The sequence below is a fragment of the Phocoena sinus genome, chromosome 9, assembly GCF_008692025.1.
Source record: "Phocoena sinus isolate mPhoSin1 chromosome 9, mPhoSin1.pri, whole genome shotgun sequence".
In the NCBI taxonomy this organism is placed as follows: Eukaryota; Metazoa; Chordata; class Mammalia; order Artiodactyla; family Phocoenidae; genus Phocoena; species Phocoena sinus.
In genome coordinates this window covers 33,290,070-33,309,330 of record NC_045771.1, presented here as the reverse complement: position 1 = coordinate 33,309,330, position 19,261 = coordinate 33,290,070, and the positions used below count along the sequence as shown (strand labels likewise).

Genomic DNA, 19,261 nt, shown 5'->3' with positions numbered 1-19,261 from the left:
TTTTCTTCTGTTGTGTTTTCTGCCCAGAGAGGTTCCTTTAGCATTTGTTGTAAAGCTGATTTGGTGGTGCTGAATTCTCTTAGCTTTTGCTTGTCTGTAAAGGTTTTAATTTCTCCATCAAATCTGAATGAGATCCTTTCTGGGTAGAGTAATCTTGGCTGTAGGTTTTTCTCCTTCATCACTTTAAATATGTACTGCCACTCCCTTCTGGCTTGCAGAATTTCTGCTGAGAGATCAGCTGTTAACCTTATGGGGATTCCCTTGTGTGTTATTTGTTTTTGCCTTGCTACTTTTAATATTTTTTCTTTGTATTTAATTTTTGATAGTTTGATTAATATGTGTCTTGGCATGTTTCTCCTTGGATGTATCCTGTATGGGACTCTCTGTGCTTCCTGGACTTGATTAACTATTTCCTTTCCCATATTAGGGATGTTTTCAACTATAATCTCTTCAAATATTTTGTCAGTCCCTTTCTTTCTTTTTCTCTTCTTCTTCTGGGACCCCTATAATTCAAATGTTGGTGCATTTAATGTTGTCCCAGAGGTCTCTGAGACTGTCCTGAATTCTTTTCATTCTTTTTTGTTTATTCTGCTCTGCACTAGTTATTTCCATTATTTTATCTTCCAGGTCACTTATCCATTCTTCTGCCTCAGTTATTCTGCTATTGATCCCTTCTAGAGAATTTTTAATTTCATTTATTTTGTTGTTCATCACTGTTTGTTTGCTATTTAGTTCTTTTTTTTTTTTTTTTTTTTTTTTTTTGCAGTATGCGGACCTCTCACTGTTGTGGCCTCTCTCGTTGCGGAGCACAGGCCATGGCTCACGGGCCCAGCCGCTCCGCGGCATGTGGGATCCTCCCGAACCGGGGCACGAACCCGTGTCCCCTGCATCGGCAGGCGGACTCCCAACCACTGCGCCACCAGGGAAGCCCTGCTATTTAGTTCTTCTAGGTCCTTGTTAAACGTTTCTTGTATTTTCTCCATTCTATTTCCAAGATTTTGGATCATCTTTACTATCATTATTCTGAATTCTTTTACAGGTAGACTGCCTAGTTCCTCTTCATTTGTTAGGTCTGGTGGGTTTTTATCTTGCTCCTTCATCTGCTGTGTGTTTCTCTGTCTTCTCATTTTGCTTAACTTACTGTGTTTGGGGTCTCCTTTTTGCAGCCTGCAGGTTCGTAGTTCGTGTTGTTTTTGGTGTCTGTCCCCAGTGGCTAAGCTTGGTTCAGTGGGTTGTGTAGGCTTCCTGGTGGAGGGGACTAGTGCCTGTGTTCTGGTGGATGAGGCTGGATCTTGTCTTTCTGGTGGGCAGGTCCACATCTCCTGGTGTGTTTTGGGGTGTCTGTGGCCTTATGATTTTATGCTGCCTCTCTGCTAATGGATGGGGTTGTGTTCCTGTCTTGCTAGTTGTTTGGCATAGGGTGTCCAGCACTGTAGCTTGCTGGTCGTTGAGTGAAGCTGGGTCTTAGTGTTGAGATGGAGATCTCTGGGAGAGCTTTTGCTGTTTGATATTACTTGGAGCTGGGAGGTCTCTTGTGGACCAGTGTCCTGAACTTGGCTCTCCCACCTCAGAGGCACAGCCCTGATGCCTTGCTGGAGCGCCAAGAGCCTGTCATCCACACGGCTCAGAATAAAAGGGAGGAAAAAAAAGAAAGAAACAAAGTAGAATATTAAGTAAAATAAAATAATGTTATTAAAATAAAAAGTAATTATTAAAAAAATGTTTTAAGTAATAAAAAAAAGAAAGAGGAGAGCAACCAAACCAACAAAGAAATCCACCTATGATAACAAGTGCTAAAAACTATACTAAAAGCAAACAAAAAAAGCAGACAGACAGAACCCTAGGGCAAATGTTAAAAGCAAAGCTATACAGACAAAATCACATGCAGAAGCATACACATACTCACAAAAAGAGGAAAAGGGAAAAAAAAGAAAGAAAAAAAAAAATATATATATATATCATTGCTCCCAAAGTCCACCACCTCAATTTGGGATGACTCGTTGTCTATTCAGGTATTCCACAGATGCAGGGTACATCAACTTGTTTGTGGAGATTTAATCCGCTGCTCCTGAGGCTACTGGGAGAAATTTCCCTTTCTCTTCTTTGTTCGCACAGCTCCTGGGGTTCAGCTTTGGATTTGGACCCGCCCTCTGCATGTAGGTCACCTGAGGGTGTCTGTTCTTCCCTCAGACAGGACGGGGTTAAAGGAGCAGCTGATTCTGGGTCTCTGGCTCACTCAAGCCGCGGGGAGGGAGGGGTACGGATGCGGGGCGAGCCTGCCGCGGCAGAGGCAGACGTGACATTGCACCAGCCTGAGGCATGCTGTGCGTTCTCCCGGGGAAGTTGTCCCTGGATCACGGGACCCTGGCAGTGGCGGGCTGCACAGGCTCCCGGGAGGGGAGGTGTGACCTGTGCTTGCACACAGGTTTCTTGGTGGCAGCGGCAGCAGCCTTAGTGTCTCATGCCCTTCTCTGGGGTCTGCGCTGATAGCCGCGGCTCGCGCCGTTGTCTGGAGCTTCTTAACACGGTGCTCTTAATCCCCTCTCCTCGTGCATCAGGAAACAAAGAGGCAAGAAAAAGTCTCTTGCCTCTTCCGCAGGTCCAGACTTTATCCCGGACTCCCTCCCGGCTAGCTGTGGCGCACTAGACCCCTTCAGGCTGTGTTCATGCAGCCACCCCCAGTCCTCTCCCTGAGATCTGACCTCCGAAGCCCGAGCCTCAGCTCCCAGACCCCGCCCGCCCCGGCGGGTGAGCAGACAAGCCTCTCGGACTGGTGAGTGCTGGTCATCCCGATCCTCTGTGCGGGAATCTCTCCGCTTTGCCCTCCGCACTCCTGTTTCTGCGCTCTCCTCCGTGGTTCCGAAGCTTCCCCCCTCAGCCACCCGCAGTCTCCGCCCGCCTGCGAAGGGGCTTCCTAGTGTGTGGAAACCTTTCCTCCTTCCCAGCTCCCTCCCAGAGGTTCAGGTCCCATCCCTATTCTTTTGTATCTGTTTATTCTTTTTCTTTTGCCCTACCCAGGTACGTGGGGAGTTTCTTGCCTTTTGGGAGGTCTGAGGTCTTCTGCCAGCGTTCAGTAGGGGTTCTGTAGGAGTTGTTCCACATGTAGATGTATTTCTTTTTTTTTTTTTTTTTTTTTTTTTTTCGGTACGCGGGCCTCTCACTGTTGTGGCCTCTCCCGTTGCGGAGCACAGGCTCCAGACGCACAGGCTCAGCGGCCATGGCTCACGGGCCCAGCCGCCCCGCGGCATGTGGGATCTTCCCGGACCGGGGCACGAACCCGTGTCCCCCACATCAGCAGGCGGACTCCCAACCACTGCGCCACCAGGGAAGCCCTGTAGATGTATTTCTGATGTATCTGTGGGGAGGAAGGTGATCTCCATGTCTTACTCTTCCACCATCTTGAAGCTCCTCCCCCTTCCCAGTTTTTCAAAGTTACAGACCTCTTCTACCACCTCTCCTCCAGGCACTCTTGATCCCCCAATGCTGCTTTTTTTTTTTTTTTTTTGCCTGTAACACTCATCAACTTTTTTTTCACATTCTGAAACTTCTTTATTTGTTGAGGACAGTTAACAAATAGAATAAATACTTTTCACATGGAGCCCTGCATTTTTTCCAACATTTACTTATCAACTTCTAATGTAGTACAGGATTGACTTAATTGTTTTATGTATTTGTTGTCTGGAGCACCTGCTACAGAGTAAGTTCCACAACAGCAGGAATGTTTGTTTTGTTTACTGGTGTAGCCCCAAGCACCTTGCACATATTAGCTCCTCAATAAATATTTGTCAAATTTAGTCTTGAATAGCTGTTGAACATACAAAATTGATGCTTGAGAGATGGATTTCTGGACTCTCTGGAGCTAAAGAGGTGAGGATGCAGATCTGGGAGTCTTCACTCTATTGTAAGTCTTCATCCTCTAGTGCCTGGAAGATTCAGTGACGTTCCGTTATGTCTTCTGGCCTGTAGCTCCTTTCCCCTCCAGTCCACTCACCACACTGTCACCAAAGTTGTCTAATATATAGTTATAAGTATTCTGGTTTCCGTGTCCTGATTAAAACCTCCCAGGGACTCTCCACTACTGAAAGAGTACAGGCCCCTCAATAAGATGCATAAGACTTTCTCTGATATGCCCCAGCCTAACCTTCCGGCTTCATCCACACCCAGCCCAGCCCACATAGCCTCTGTGCCAGTTACAGCTTCCTGACCAGCCCTGCACATTCTCCCCAAGGTGCCTGCATGTATGGTCTCTCAGTCCAAAGTGTCTGTCCCAATCTCCACTGTGCCTGAGCAACTCCAGCATATCCTGCAAGTAATATCTTCACTCTAGGATACTACTTGGCCCTGCCTCTGTCTGCTGTAGTTAGCTCTCCTTCCCTGTATTCCTCCAGAGATGTGCACCCATCTGGAGTTCACAACTAGAGGGCAATGTGCCAGGAGGCTGGGACTGCCAACCAGTGGGCAGCACCTATATGGTTAAAAAGTTTTTTAATGCCTTGCTCTCTTTTCTCTCTTTCTCTCCCTCAAACACACACACACACACACACACACACACACACACACACACACACACACACACACCCTGGATTATTTTTCCTTGAATTGATCCATTATATAAATGCAATCCTGAGCACAGTTGTTTTTAAGTTGTCCTAACCTTTTAGTTTATCGATTTTTCAAGGATCCAGAGTTTTAGATATTGGATTCTGTACTTATTTTTCTGTACTGTTCTGTTTTTATGAGGATAGCTTTGCTTGGCGTTCTTTATTCATTTTAAAGTATTTAAGATTTTTGTAGAAAGTTTTATTTGGTTCTTTTTTTCTCTGATTACATATTGATCTCGACGTCGTGATATTTATGTGCTTTTAATTTTTCTCTCAACACTGTTAGAATTGCATTATGTTCACCCAAGGAATCCACATCTATACAAAATATGACCAGTTTTGTTATTTTTTCCATTCATACTATTTTCATGATTTCTAAAAGTTTTTTTTTCTACTTTGCTTGAAAAGAAAACATCATATACTGACAAAATTCACCTTGAAAAGGGTCCCTAGTTCACTTCACTGCCAGAGAGTCTACTAGTTAACTTTGATTTCCAAGAAAAGTTCTCAGATGTGAGCAAAATAAAATTCAGCCACACCCTAAGAGCTAGATGCAAATAACGTTAGAGGAGAATGCCCCCCTTGCTTGACCACTCCATATTTCAGGGTCACAGCCTGCCCTTTGGCATCCTCATGTGTCTCCTCTTTTTCTCTCTTTCCCTGGATGCTGATTTCTCTTTCTTTACGTGACAGTGGCCATGACACGAATGGGGTCCACTAACCACCAGCATTCCTCTGCAGCCATTTGATTTCTGCTTTGGGTAACACCAGAGGAGATTGATCGGTTATATAAACTCAATCCTGAGCACAGTTCTTCCCATTTGGAATTCACCGTGCCTTATGCCGAGGACATTTTCAAAGGGAGGGAAATGTCGGATTTATTAATGAGTGATGTACCGGCTTCCTCTCTGTGTCTCCCTTTTGTGGTTCACATTCTGACCATTCAGTCAGGTTTATCCTGTTCAAACCCTGTATTTGAATGCAACTGGAAGAGGTTGCTAGGCTTTTTTTCATTTTTATTTTAATTTGTGTAGTTAGAAAAATGTTTCTCAAATGTGATTTGTGGATTCATGTTATTCAGGGTTCCTGGATTAATTGAACAAAATCTGGTAGCACTTCTACACGATCTGAATTATAAAATTACGTCTATCCATTAGGCTGAAAAATATTTTAAAATAGTTTTATAGGATTTCAAGAATCTTAGCACTTTCTTAACATTGAAAGTTCAATCTTTACATTTTCAAGGGCAGTGAAACATTCTTATCTGACCTACGGCTTATTAATGGGACAAAAGCCTGTCCATCAATCAAGACTGACAGTTCAATGTATTTTCTGAACAGAACTTCTTACAATATGCACAATGATAAAACAAATGTCCATTTATTCTTATTTCCCAGAAGTTGAATACTTTCAGCCATTCTTAAAAGGACAAAGATATTTACTAACAGATTATGACTGTGTGAGGGATAATGTTGAGAATATAATGGAATTCTGTTGTTTTTATCTTTACTGTTACCGTATCAGAGTTGGACAATTATCCTGATCATGTTTGACAACTAGAAAATGCATGTTGGCTTTTTCTTGTGCTATGATTCAGTCATTTTCAACTTTAAAATGTTTATTGGAAGAAGGGATACAATACTAGATAAGAATCTGAATAAGAGCACTATTTAGGTATCTATCAAAGAAGCAACATTTGTATAATAATCAAGAGTAATTGTTTAGAGGAGCTGCTAAAACAATATTTATAACACATGAAAATTATTTTTGTACCATGTTTAACTTGTTTTCTCCTATAGTGACCTATATATGAATTTTAATAAGCTTTTTATTATAAATAAAGTATACATATTAATATAGGAATACTTTTTCTGTTTCAGAAATTAATGTCAGTGATAGGTTGCCGTATACACTATAACTTTTCTCTACAAGCACACAAATCTTTTCCTTGATTTTTAGTAGAAAAAAAAATCTTCCTTTTACATAGTTGTACCTTCACATGATATTTAAAACCATCTGTTAGGAACAGGTTACCCTGATAATCACTTTGAAAACAGCATGTTTTAGACACACAGCAACAACAACAAAAAATATGCAGTTTTGCAACATAACATGTGCTACAAAAACCTTAAAAATACAGTTCTACTCCAACAGATAAATAGGTTTGGCCAAAATATTTTCAATCTAAGTTCTGTTAGTAAAAAGGGTGATTATTCCCTTATTTTTCTCCATTTGCTTACAACTCATAATGTCATATAACATACATTCATTGGACATATTTATACTAAAAAAATTACTCATTGTTTATCTGAAATTCAAATTTAACTGAGCATCCTATATATTCATTTCCTAAACCTCAGTGGGGGCATGGGTTTGCTCTTCTTTAAAGAGGTAAAGTAATGGTTCCTTATCTGTTGTTCTTCATTAGTGTGGAAGGCCCTTACCATGCCTTGGAGGACAATTTTTTTTTTTAACTTTATTTATTTTTTTTTAACATCTTTATTGGAGTATAATTGCTTTACAATGGTGTATTAGTTTCTGCTTTATAACAAAGTGAATCAGCTATACATACACATATTTCCCCATATCTCTTGGAGGATAATTTAAGAAGGACTTCAGGAACTTAAAACAGCTTTAGAGGAAAACCACAAGATGGCCAAAGGGTGGGAAAATAAGAAATAACACTATTTAAACTGTAGATGAGAGGGCCAAGGTGATGAAATAGCAAGTATTTGGAGTGGGCTCACATAGTGGACTGTGCCAAGTTCCTCATTTTTGATGAAGGTACGCAGAAACTGGCTAAGACACAACTTAGGAGGGTAAGCGTAATAGCTACATTTATTGGATGCCAGTGTATGCTGCATAATTGAATGCCGGTGTCTCATAATTCATCTCTAACCCTCCTGGCCAACCCACAGATGTGTACCATTATTATCCCCATGTTTTAGATGAAGAAACTGACACTCAGAGTCAGAAGGTATGTAAATGGTAAAGCCCAGATTCACGTCACATCAGAGTATGATGACACCAAGGCCCATACTCTCTCCACTACACCCACCTGTTCTCCAGAAGGCTTATGAGTTATTGGGAACAATGTTGTTAAGCAAACTAGTCTGTAAATATTAGGCATAAGATTAACTCATGGGTATTTTGAATAATTTAAATGTGGTCATATAAATGAGCAGTTGTGTGGGCTGAAAAACCCTGAAGACTTCTTCTGTCCTTCTGACTTACTGTTAGAAATCATTGTCAAGGTAGTGTCTGGCTACATTAGAAGGGATTTTTGACATGTATTGTTTTATCTTTCTAAAGTCAGCTTAGGTTTTTTTTTGTTTTTTGTGTTTTTTGCGGTACGTGGGCCTCTCACTGTTGTGGCCTCTCCCGTTGCGGAGCACAGGCTCCAGACACGCAGGCTCAGCGGCCATGGCTCACAGGCCCAGCTGCTCCGCGGCATGTGGGATCTTCCCGGACTGGGGCACGAACCCGTGTCCCCTGCATCGGCAGGCGGACTCTCAGCCACTGCACCACCAGGGAAGCCCAGCTTAGGTTTTTTGATGATAATAACACTAAGTGTTAAAGCTTTAGGCCTAGGAATCAAATGTTGAACAAGGCATGTTTTTAAAATTTGCTTTCTCGACAGCCCAGTAGATCTGTCACTTTTCAATTTAGGTTACATATTTAGATTTTTAGCATTTATCTTGCTATCTTCAAATCCACAGACTGTATACTTTTTGAGAGTAGAAACTCTCAGTATTTAGACAAGGGCATGGTATGCAATGGGAGCTCACAAATATTTGATTAATATTATGTGATATAACATGACTCTTATAAGCAGTGAGTGTTTATAAATACAGTATTTTAAATGTCATCAGGAATCTCCTATTGGGATCTTCTTTCCTTAGCTTTGTTTTTATGGGCCTACTTTTCAAATTAATGGAAATAATATAAATGTAGAAAGGGCTAAGAATTTTCCTTAGCATTTCACTCTGGCAAGTCCTCCTGGAGAATTTAGCCATGACTGTTTTTATGACTGCAGTTTCCTTAATACGGGGCCTCGGCCATTTTCCATCATCATAAATCCCTTATATACTTATAAGCAGGATTGAAATGTTTTCTAGTTTTTATATTTTGACTCTTCACTTAGATGCATTATTTCTATCTTGAGATTATGTTAAGTAAATATTGTAGAAGAATTTGAAACTATAGAGCAGAAAAAAGCTAGTGTAGCACCTTAGAAATTTTAACTAGTAGATACATCTCCAAATGCAAAGTGAAATATTTAAAGAAATTATTCAAGTAAATAAAGAAACTGTCTTTGCCAATTACTTGAATGTTTTATATAAAGTTGCTTTTATGCACTTGACTTTGTGTTTGAATTCACAAGTTTGTAGAATCTTCGAGTGGACGTTGTTTAGTCAGGGCTTTCAGACACAAGGAATAAAAGAATCACAATGAGGGGCTTCCCTAGTGGAGCAGTGGTTAAGAATCCACCTGCCAATGCAGGGGACACAGGTTCGAGCCCTGGCCCGGGAAGATCCCACATGCTGCAGAGCAGCTAAGCCCGTGCACCACAACTACTGAGCCTGCGCTCTAGACCCTGTGAGCCACAACTACTGAGCCCGCGTGCTGCAACTACTGAAGCCCTCAGTCCTAGAGCCTGTGCTCCACAACAAAGAGAAGCCACCGCGATGAGAGGCCTGCGCACCACAACGAAGAGTAGTCCCCCCGCTCACCGCAACTAGAGAAAGCCCGCGTGCAGCAATGAAGACCCAAAGCAGCCAAAAATAAATTAATTAACTAATTTTAAAAATTAATTAAAATCTTTTTTAAAATCACTATGAAACTGCTGATGGAAAAAAGAAAAAGAAAGGAGGAAAGGAAAAATTTACTGGTTCTCATTAGCTGAAGACATGGTGGATGCAGATGCTTACACAATAGCATTAGTGGCCTGCCTTTCTTCATGTCCAGGATCCCCTGCCTCTTGGGTCACTTTCATGCTCAGGCAGGCTTTCTCCACACAGTGACAAAGATGGTCATCAGACAGTACAAGTTAATATCATTCTTAGTGCTAGTGATTTTTGAGGGAGAGAGGTCCCCTCCCAGTATCTATATTAAACCCCAAAAGACCCTGGTTCACCTTGCTTTAGTCACAAGCTCACCTCTGTCCAAGCTCTGGGTCAAAGGAATAGAATTCACTAAAAGGCCAGCCTGGTTTGCAAGCTCACCTTGTGGGGAAGAGATAAGCCAGGTGGTTGACAGCCCCATTAGATAGGGGAGAGTTTTCAAAAGAGTTGCCAGTAGTAGAGCCAGGGGCTGGGCAGGTAAATGCAGAAAATGTTTTCAAAATATTATGCCTTTAGAACAAAAATCTTTTCCAGGAAATGCAAACAATTTGGAACAGCTCAAATAAGCATCATACTTAAAAATATTAGAAATACACTTATAAGAACTAGCTTGCATGTTTATCATATTTTAGATAATATTTTATCCTCTTTGAATCTCAGTTTTGTCATGAAAGCATGGGAGTTTCCCCTGAAACAGTTTACCCTGAAAACATGGGAGTAATGCTTACCTTCTAAGAAAACGTTCAGATTAGAAGAGGTGATGTAGTTGATGGCATCTTGTAAGCTATAAAGTACTACCTATGTATATAGTTATAAAATATTATGATTTCTAAGAAAAATCAGTTCCTAAGGAAAGCAGAGTTACCTGTGTCAAAGTTTTGAAAGTCCCTCTCTTTTAAAAACCTATTCCATGATACCTGTTGTGTTTTTTCATGAGCCATCAGTACTTGCTTACAACACAGGTATATGCTTTGAGACAGGTTTCTGTTGATGAGGGCAATGATGCTGACAGTAGTAGTGGTGATAGGCACAGGTAGTTACTCAATAACTCTTAGAGAACTAACTGTATTTCTAGATTTCTAGGGCATGAAAAGCCCAATGTAAGCTAGTTAAATGAGAAAACTAGAGGTAGATAGATGGCAGACAGAGTTGAGTATGTGGTCTTACCATTAGGTTAAGCTGGTATTTGTAGCTAATAGAGCAGCCTCTTTAAAGGAAATACCCCTAAATACCAATAGTTTAATGACCAAGGTGCCACTGAGATAATCACTCCCAGGAAATGTTTTGCCAGTGAGTTTATGTTAACTATCAACTGAAAAGAAATACGGAAATGTTTTATGAGTGATTCAGTTTCACCTGCTATGTGCATGACATTTTAAGAGAATGAATTAGTCTGTTTGAATCATCTTTACGTGTTCCTTTTAGTAAGGAACTCAAAGTTGGTTAAATGGCCAGTGCTGCTTCAGAAAGAAAGAAAAAACAAACAGTAAAAAGACATTTTATATTGAAAGCCTGATCCAAGCACATCACAGGAATAAATGTATCAAGGCAAAAATACATAAAAGATGAAAGTAGTTCTGGAGTCACTCCCAATATAAATATAAATATTAAAATTGCTCACACAGCCTGATCTGGCAGATGATATAGATAGAGAAGAGAGAGCAATATATGCCAGTTCAATGGCATTGGAGTAAAACGTAGAAAAACAATCTCAGAGTTGAAAATTATTGGAGTTGGAAAATACTTCAGCATTCATCGGTTCAACCCAGGGGTATGCTTGTAAGTATTTAATAACCATCCCTCCAGGGGGGAAATAAGCCCTGATTTTTAGTGTTTGCCAACTTCTATGGGGTAAATACTCCCACCAAGGCCGATTTCAAGCAACCAAGATGAGGTCACTGAACACGAGTTGGGAAGGGATGCGTACGCTAAGCCGTCATTAGCTGGTTCCAGGGGCCTCCAGCACACAACTTGTTCAACACTGTAATTTTACAAATAAGAAAGCAGCTAAGGCCAAAGGAGTTGGGTGACTGGCTTTGGGTCATACAACCACTTAGCTGTACTGCCACAACCAAAACTCAGGTTTCCACCCCACTCGCCCGCTGAGCTTCAGTATTGGGAATGCATTGTGAGGAAAGGACTATGACTGATTGATCAGTAAACTTGCCTGACTCCCTTAGCCTGGATAAGTTCCCCTTGAGGGGCTCCCATAGACATTTCCACGTTGAGTTTAAACTGTAGTCCGTTTGTCTGCCTCTTCATCTCACAATTAGAAAGTTTTTTATTTATTTTCATATCTTCTGCACAGTATCTCAAACACAGTACATGCTCAAAAACTATTTGTTGAGGGCATGAACAAGCAATAATAGAGAATATTTATTGTGCCAAGCACTGCTCCTAGTGGTTTATGTTCATTAACTCATTGAATCCTCAGAGTAACCATCATAAGTGAGACAGGTACTATAATCACTCTGATATTTCAAATGAGAAAATAGATGCTCAGAAAAATTTACCGAAGGTCACACAGTGAATGGATTCAAACCCTGCAGTCTGTCTCCAGAGCCTGTGCACTTGATCACTCAGCTGTCACTCAGTTAACTGGCAGTGTCATCAGTGTGCATAGCTCAGCAACAGGTATTTCCCAAAGTATTCCTCCATTCCTTGTGAGGGACACAAACATTTCCTGGAGAAGATCTAATCTGACCAACACACACCATTGTTAACGGGGAAGGGCCTCAGTTAATTGGAATGATTAATAAAACAGGATGTTTAAGTTTTCTCGTATCTGAGGATTAAATAGAACCCATATTTTAATTAAAAACTCTGTTGTTGACAGTGGGCCCTAGTCCTATATTTTGCTTTAATAAAAAAATTTTTTTAATTAACATTTTTTTGATTTCTCAACCTGAAAACTGGCATCACCATTTGCTATCAAGAGAATATGAAGAAAGTATAGGAGACTGGGTTACTAACTCCAGGGTTATTCTGCAGGGTTTTTTCCTTAAATAGAAAAAATTTTTCTCCTTCCCTACTGGTTTCTTATGATTTGCCATCTCATCAAATGAGATAACAGTTTGTACATTTTCTTGGATTCTAGTTGATTGAGGTTTAGTACCGTGAAAGACATGTACGAACCTTCAGATAGGAAACTTATTTTTTAAACATAATACCTCAGATTTTTTTTTTTTTAAGATCATGTTGAAGGTTCCCTCAAAAGCCTAGAAGAAAAAAGCCATTCTTACTCCACCACTGCATTAATGGGCATCAACTAAGATGCAAATTGGTTTGTAATGCTTTTTTTTCTTTTGACAATGATAGTTTATTTTCTTCCCGTATTTTTCCTAGAGAAAATACAGTGATAAATTATGTACTAGGCTAATGTTCCCAATTTCAGAAGATACACTGATAGCATTTTGAGAAGTGCATTTAATTTTTCTGCATGATGTATTCTAGAAGGTTTAGACCACATATTTGTAGTTTGTAGTTTGTATTGTCTTGTAATAGAACAACTTGTCCCAAATCCTTTTCTTCTACTCCTTGTTATTCCCCCTACCAGTGCCAAAACTTTTCTAGTATACTTTAAAATAGTGAGACTTACATTCAAAAACAGCAAGTTTATGCATATATATACATATATATGCACATATGTAACAATCATATAGTTATACATGTTTAAGTGTGTATACACACACACATGTATACACTATGTAACAAACAAAGTGCTTTCAAGGATAAGATCTCTTTTCGATACTTAAAGCAGTCATGTGAGGCTGTTGGACCCTGGGAATCAGAGGTGAATGAATTGCCTAAAGTCATATAGCTAGAGAGGGAAAGGGCCAGAACCAGAGCTCTGTCTAACTTCTGCTCCAGTGCACTCTCCCTCTTAGCTCAGGAAGCTGCTCCAGTGTTAGTGAAGCATTCAACGTCCCGGACAGATTCCTGTCAGTCAGACATGGGATTGAATCTGGTTTCTGTGTGACTTTTGGCAAGTTTGCTCATCTAGAAATGGAGAATAATAATACTTCCTACTTCACAGGGTGTTTACAAAGAGTATATCAGAGGGTTTAGCAGAATGCCTGGCACGTGGTAAACACTCGTATACAAGTTATTGTTATTTTTATTATATGGTTTATACCTTACTGAATCTCTGCTTTGCCCTCTGGTCCAACTATAATTTTGTAGCCTTTAAAGCCTGTATCCTCAATCAGATGTCTTCATTTGGATCCTTAAAATCATTGTGTCCTTGACCTTCTTTCTTGGGTTTCTTCCATATCTCATGAATGTGAAGAGGAAGTCATATACATTGTGTCTTCAGGAAGCCCTCAGAGCTACTATACAATCCTTTCTTTCTTGCTGACCTCAGTTTGCATACCCTGCTGTAGATATTCTAAACCTCCTCCTTTACCCTGAAGTCCCTGGTCACTCCTCTGTAACCATCAATTTCAGCAGATGGTCATATACCGTAATTTATTTTTTAGGACATTGAGATCATATTCCCTGAACTCCTTAAATGTCCCTATATCTTTATGTGACTTCTCATCTTCTCCTGCTGTCTCAGAAAGAGTGACTTCTCTTATGTTTCAGGGCTCTTGGAAATGCCCTTTTTGATCCCTTGGAATGTTGATTGAACATTTTTATCTCCCTCATTTGCTCTTTTTGTTTTCCCCGCTTCTCTAGGCCCATCTACTTGCATTTTTCCTGATTGTATCATATGCTCTCTCCTGCCACTTTATGTTTGCACAAACTGCTCTTCCACTAGGAATTTCCATTCCTCATCCTCCTTCAAGACTCACCTCTAGCCTCATTTCCAGTCTGGTTGGCTGCCCTTACTACACATTCCCATAATTTCTGTCAACCCGTTGCCTCCACCAAGTGACTGTGAGCTTCCTGGGAAAGGTACCATGTTTCTGGGTTCCAAGACCTACCACAGTGCCTGGCCTTTAGTAGATACCCAACAAACGTTAGTAGAAGAAAAAGAGACCTACAAATAAGTGTACATCTTTCCTGCAACTTAAAGTCCTCTCAACCCTGATATTGCCTTCTGCTTGTCCTTCCTTTGACAAACATTCTACTTTCTCATCACATGTACCCTTGCAATTTAGTGGTCTGATACCACTGTTGAATCTGCTGAACCTACTCTTGTAAAGGTCAACAAGGAGCTTTTGTGTGGATTACAGCCACCTTCCTGAGGCCCTCGCCTGCCTTCTGTGACACAGTGCAATTTTGGCTCTCATGACGCCTCCCTGAACTAACTTACCTTCTTTGCTTCTTTCACTAGTTTCTCTAATGTGCGTATTCTCCGAGATCTGGTTTATTTGTCTTCTCTTCCTTCACCTTTTCCCTCCACGAACATACTCTTTCTTGGTTTTAACCATCCCCTCTGTGCAGATAACATGCAAAGTTTATTTCTATTCCAACTAGAATCCCAATTGCCCCACTAAGATCAAGTCCTGAAGTTTCATTCTTTCTAATGCACAGATGGCAGATACTTGGCACTTATGCTTATACTTGCCTCTGTCTCATCTAAGATGGATATTACCTCACCCAAGACCAATCGTGCCACTTTCCCAGTAAGAGCAGGCTTCTCCTCAAAATCCTTCTCATTATTCTCCTCTATTGCTTGGCACATATGCTGTCTGCTTGGAATCTTCATTCTTCACTTCAGATAACCTGCTTGCTGGAAACAATGTAAAACCTACTAGTCATTCCTGTAGTAGAATGTTTTCACTCATTTCAATAACACATCAAACTCAACATATTCAAAACCAGCTTATCATATTCCTTGATCTTTAGCCTAACTTCCTCCTACTGACCACCCTAGTTTGTAACTTGTTCCACTTTTTCCCAGATGCTGCTGCTTATCTTTACCTTCTCTTTGTGTTCCACCAGTTTAGGTGTCCAATCTTATTTATTCAAATATGTCTCTCATTCATCCCTTCCTTTCTATTCTTGGGGCCACCATCTTGCTTCTGGCCCTTACTACCTGGTTATGGGCTATAATGCCTGTCATCTGGTCTTCTCATTGCCAGGTTCTCCCTGCTCTAAGCCACTTTTCCTCCAGATCAATCTTCCTAGAGTAAAACCTTGCTCATATGACTCTCCAGCTCAAAACCCTTCAATGACTTTCTATTACCTCTTAAATAATGCCTGTAATTCCTATCAGTTTGGTAGGGTAAAATTATCTTTGATTTTGGAGTCAGTAAATTTGGTTTTAATCTCTGGCTACTACTCTTATCTGTTCTGTGACTTTGAACTTATTGTTTAATTTTTATTCACTCATTTATTCAACATATATTTATTGAACACCTACTCTGTTCTAGGTTCTATATCAAGTCCTTGAGATAGAGTGATGGACCGAACAGGCATTGTCTTTGTCTTCTGGACCTGAAATGTATTGGACTTGTCCATATTTCTCATGATCATAGTAATCCTAAGTACAGGCCATGCCTTCCTCTCTTGATGCTTTTAGTATTTGGTTTTTGCTATGCAGGAAATTATAATACCATGTATTATAGTAATTTGCATATATGTATTATCTCTCAACCCCATTGTAAGTTCACTGAAGGGTAAGTGCCATGTCCCATTTCCCATAGTGTAAGCACAGAGCCGTGCACAGTGAATTCTGTTGTGTTTTTGTGGACCTAGAGTTAGTCTTTGGCATAGTTACAATGCCCAGTATGTTTTTAGAGGCTCCCTTTGTCCTGTCAGAATTATGCATTTTTTCAAAAGGGGGAAAGAAGTAATAACTATTTGGTTTCTATTTCTCTAAGGCCTTTATTTTCTAACCCTGCCTATAGCTGTTATAAGTAAAACTCACAATGTTTATAACTTGTGCACCTTAACTTTTTAAAACCTGAATAACAAATCCACTTATGCTTCCTAGTAGAAATACTGTCCGTGTGCATACAATGGAATGTTAAAATAATGTTCTTTTAACTAAATAACTTTTGACTTGGTAACGAACAATATGTTGTTTTTCCCTGAGAAATAATTCTAGGACTTTAGTCCTAAAGATTATATTTTATTTTATACATTTTTAGCTTTCTGTTTTTACATTCCCAGTGATCTTACATTAAGTTAAGCATTTGTCTATCCAAAACAATAGGTCAGTTATAGCCAAATTATAACCATACCTTTCCTCTGCACACAAAATCCTATAAACAGCATGTGATCATATTGCTTCTAGAATTTATGATTGTTTTCCACCAAAAGGAAGCTAAATTTAGCCCAGTAATTCTACATGCTCCCAAGGAAACAATGCCTGCTGTGACTTGTAGAATAAATGAATCTGAACCACAATTCCTTTACTTGACTAACTGAGAAAGTTTAAATATCAACCTAGTCATTAACCACAAATATTAAACCACATTAAACAACCAGCAAAAGGTTAAGAAAGAAGTTTGCTATTTTTCTGACTTCGCTGCTGAATGAATCTAACCTAGTTGCTGTTACAGAACAGAACATTGTTTGCATCTCATAATGGTTCTCTAAAATTACTTGTTCATGGCTTGAGTTCTAAAATTAGACTATGTAGAGTCATGTCCAACTGCACAATGCATCTTTATGTGAAACCAGCTACAGTTTTTTGTTTTCACTCAATGTAAAAATTCCACTTAGGAAGATTTGTTTCTAATAGTTTAACTGGTATAGTTCTTTCAGTTTCTTCTTTGTTTCTAACAACAACTAAACTGCTCTTGCCCTGAACATGTTTTGGCAGATAAACTTCTCACCATGAAGGCCCCTGCTGTGCTTGCACCTGGCATCCTTGTGCTTCTGTTTACCTTGATGCAGAAGAGCAATGGGGAGTGTAAAGAGGCACTAGTAAAGTCCAAGATGAATGTGAACATGCAGTATCAGCTTCCTAACTTCACAGCAGAAACACCCATTCAGAATGTCGTTTCCCACAAGCATCACATTTACCTCGGTGCCATTAACTACCTTTACGTTTTAAATGACAAAGACCTTCAGAAGGTTGCTGAGTACAAGACTGGGCCTGTGCTAGAACACCCAGATTGTTTCCCATGTCAAAATTGCAGCCACAAAGCCAATTTATCAGGTGGTGTTTGGAAAGATAACATCAACATGGCTCTGCTTGTTGACACATACTATGATGACCAACTCATTAGCTGCGGCAGTGTCCACAGAGGGACCTGCCAGCGACACGTCCTTCCACCTGACAATACTGCTAACATACAGTCGGAGGTTCATTGCATGTACTCTCCACAGGCAGATGAAGAGCCCAGCCAATGTCCTGACTGTGTGGTGAGTGCCCTGGGAACCAAAGTCCTGCTGTCTGAAAAGGATCGATTCATCAACTTCTTCGTGGGCAATACCATAAATTCTTCTTACCTTCCAGATCATTCATTGCATTCGATATCTGTGAGAAGGCTAAAGGAAACACAAGATGGTTTTAAGTTTTTGACAGACCAATCCTATATTGATGTTCTACCTGAGTTCCGAGATTCCTACCCCATTAAGTATGTCCACGCCTTTGAAAGCAACCATTTTATTTACTTTTTGACGGTCCAGCGGGAAACTCTAGATGCTCAGACTTTTCACACAAGAATAATCAGGTTCTGTTCCGTAGACTCTGGTTTGCATTCGTACATGGAAATGCCTCTGGAGTGTATTCTCACAGAAAAGAGAAGAAAGAGATCCACAAGGGAGGAAGTGTTTAATATTCTCCAAGCTGCGTATGTCAGTAAGCCTGGGACCCAGCTCGCTAAGCAAATAGGTGCCAACCTGAATGATGATATTCTCTACGGGGTGTTTGCACAAAGCAAACCAGATTCTGTCGAACCAATGAATCGCTCTGCTGTCTGTGCGTTCCCTGTCAAATATGTCAATGAGTTCTTCAACAAGATCGTCAACAAAAACAATGTGAGATGTCTCCAGCATTTTTATGGCCCCAACCACGACCACTGCTTCAATAGGGTAAGTCATACATGTTCCCTACTTACAAATTATGAGGTACAAGTCATAATAGGTATCAGTCTAGAAGAGAATATAAAGGGCTTTCTGGTGCTTGGTAAATGGTCTTTATCCAAATATTTACAAATTCTCTCCAAGAAAATTTAGAAATTGAATCTTCATTTAAAGGTAGAATCATAGCTTGAGAAAAAGTTAATGTGATAACTAAAAGAAAATACTTTTACAATTTGGGTTTACAGGTTTGCCAGTATTTTTCAGATTATTAACCTTGTTTCTCATATCAGCTTTAGTAGTTCTGGTCAGATGTACATAAAGTTTAACACAACAGCAATTCCTGTAAAACACAATTATTGAGATGCCATGCAGTCTTTTCAACATTTAGAATAAGATGCTTAATTTTTAGGTTTTGAAGGCTTTTTTTTTTTTTTTTTAATGAGATCCCATTCGCTCACTGATGTATGAGTGAACAGTCTCTATTCTTGGCATTATTTAAAGAAACTTCACTAAAAACAAACAAAAAAACTCTTCTAAAATGTTGATAAATTAAACATTTTTAAATGCACTAATATACCTCTCTGAATAAATTAGAAAACTACAGAGGAAATTTTTGCTCTCAAATCCATACTTTGGATCTTGACTTTAATACATAAACTTCGTGCTTGAATGGGCAGGTGTCTACCAAGTTCTAATTTGTTGCTTTTTACCTGGTTGGCATTTATAGATATAAATATTCTTGATTGATGATTGTTTGTACTTACATGAAATGATATTTTCCCTGTGATCATTAGGGAAATTCTTTATTGCTTCGATTTAGATATAGTAAAGGCCACCAGCTATACCCAGAGGATTTATCCTGCTAGTCCTCAGATCATTTGGTGCTAGAGG

The 19,261-nt window shown here is 39.9% G+C and overlaps 1 protein-coding gene across 4 annotated transcripts in view; it reads left to right on the top strand.

The window, feature by feature from the left end:
* The window catches only part of MET (MET proto-oncogene, receptor tyrosine kinase), a 137,729-nt gene that overhangs the window by 17,257 nt on the left and 101,211 nt on the right, over positions 1 to 19,261 (top strand). For 3 of the 4 annotated variants that reach the window (XM_032642834.1, XM_032642835.1, XM_032642831.1), the window contains exon 2: positions 17,163 to 18,379. In XM_032642834.1, coding sequence (XP_032498725.1) covers positions 17,177 to 18,379 — 1,203 coding nt within the window. In that variant the 5' untranslated portion in view covers positions 17,163 to 17,176. Of the gene's footprint in view, positions 1 to 2,599; positions 2,774 to 17,162; positions 18,380 to 19,261 lie in introns of all 4 variants that reach the window. The other variant, XM_032642833.1, reaches the window with a different exon arrangement.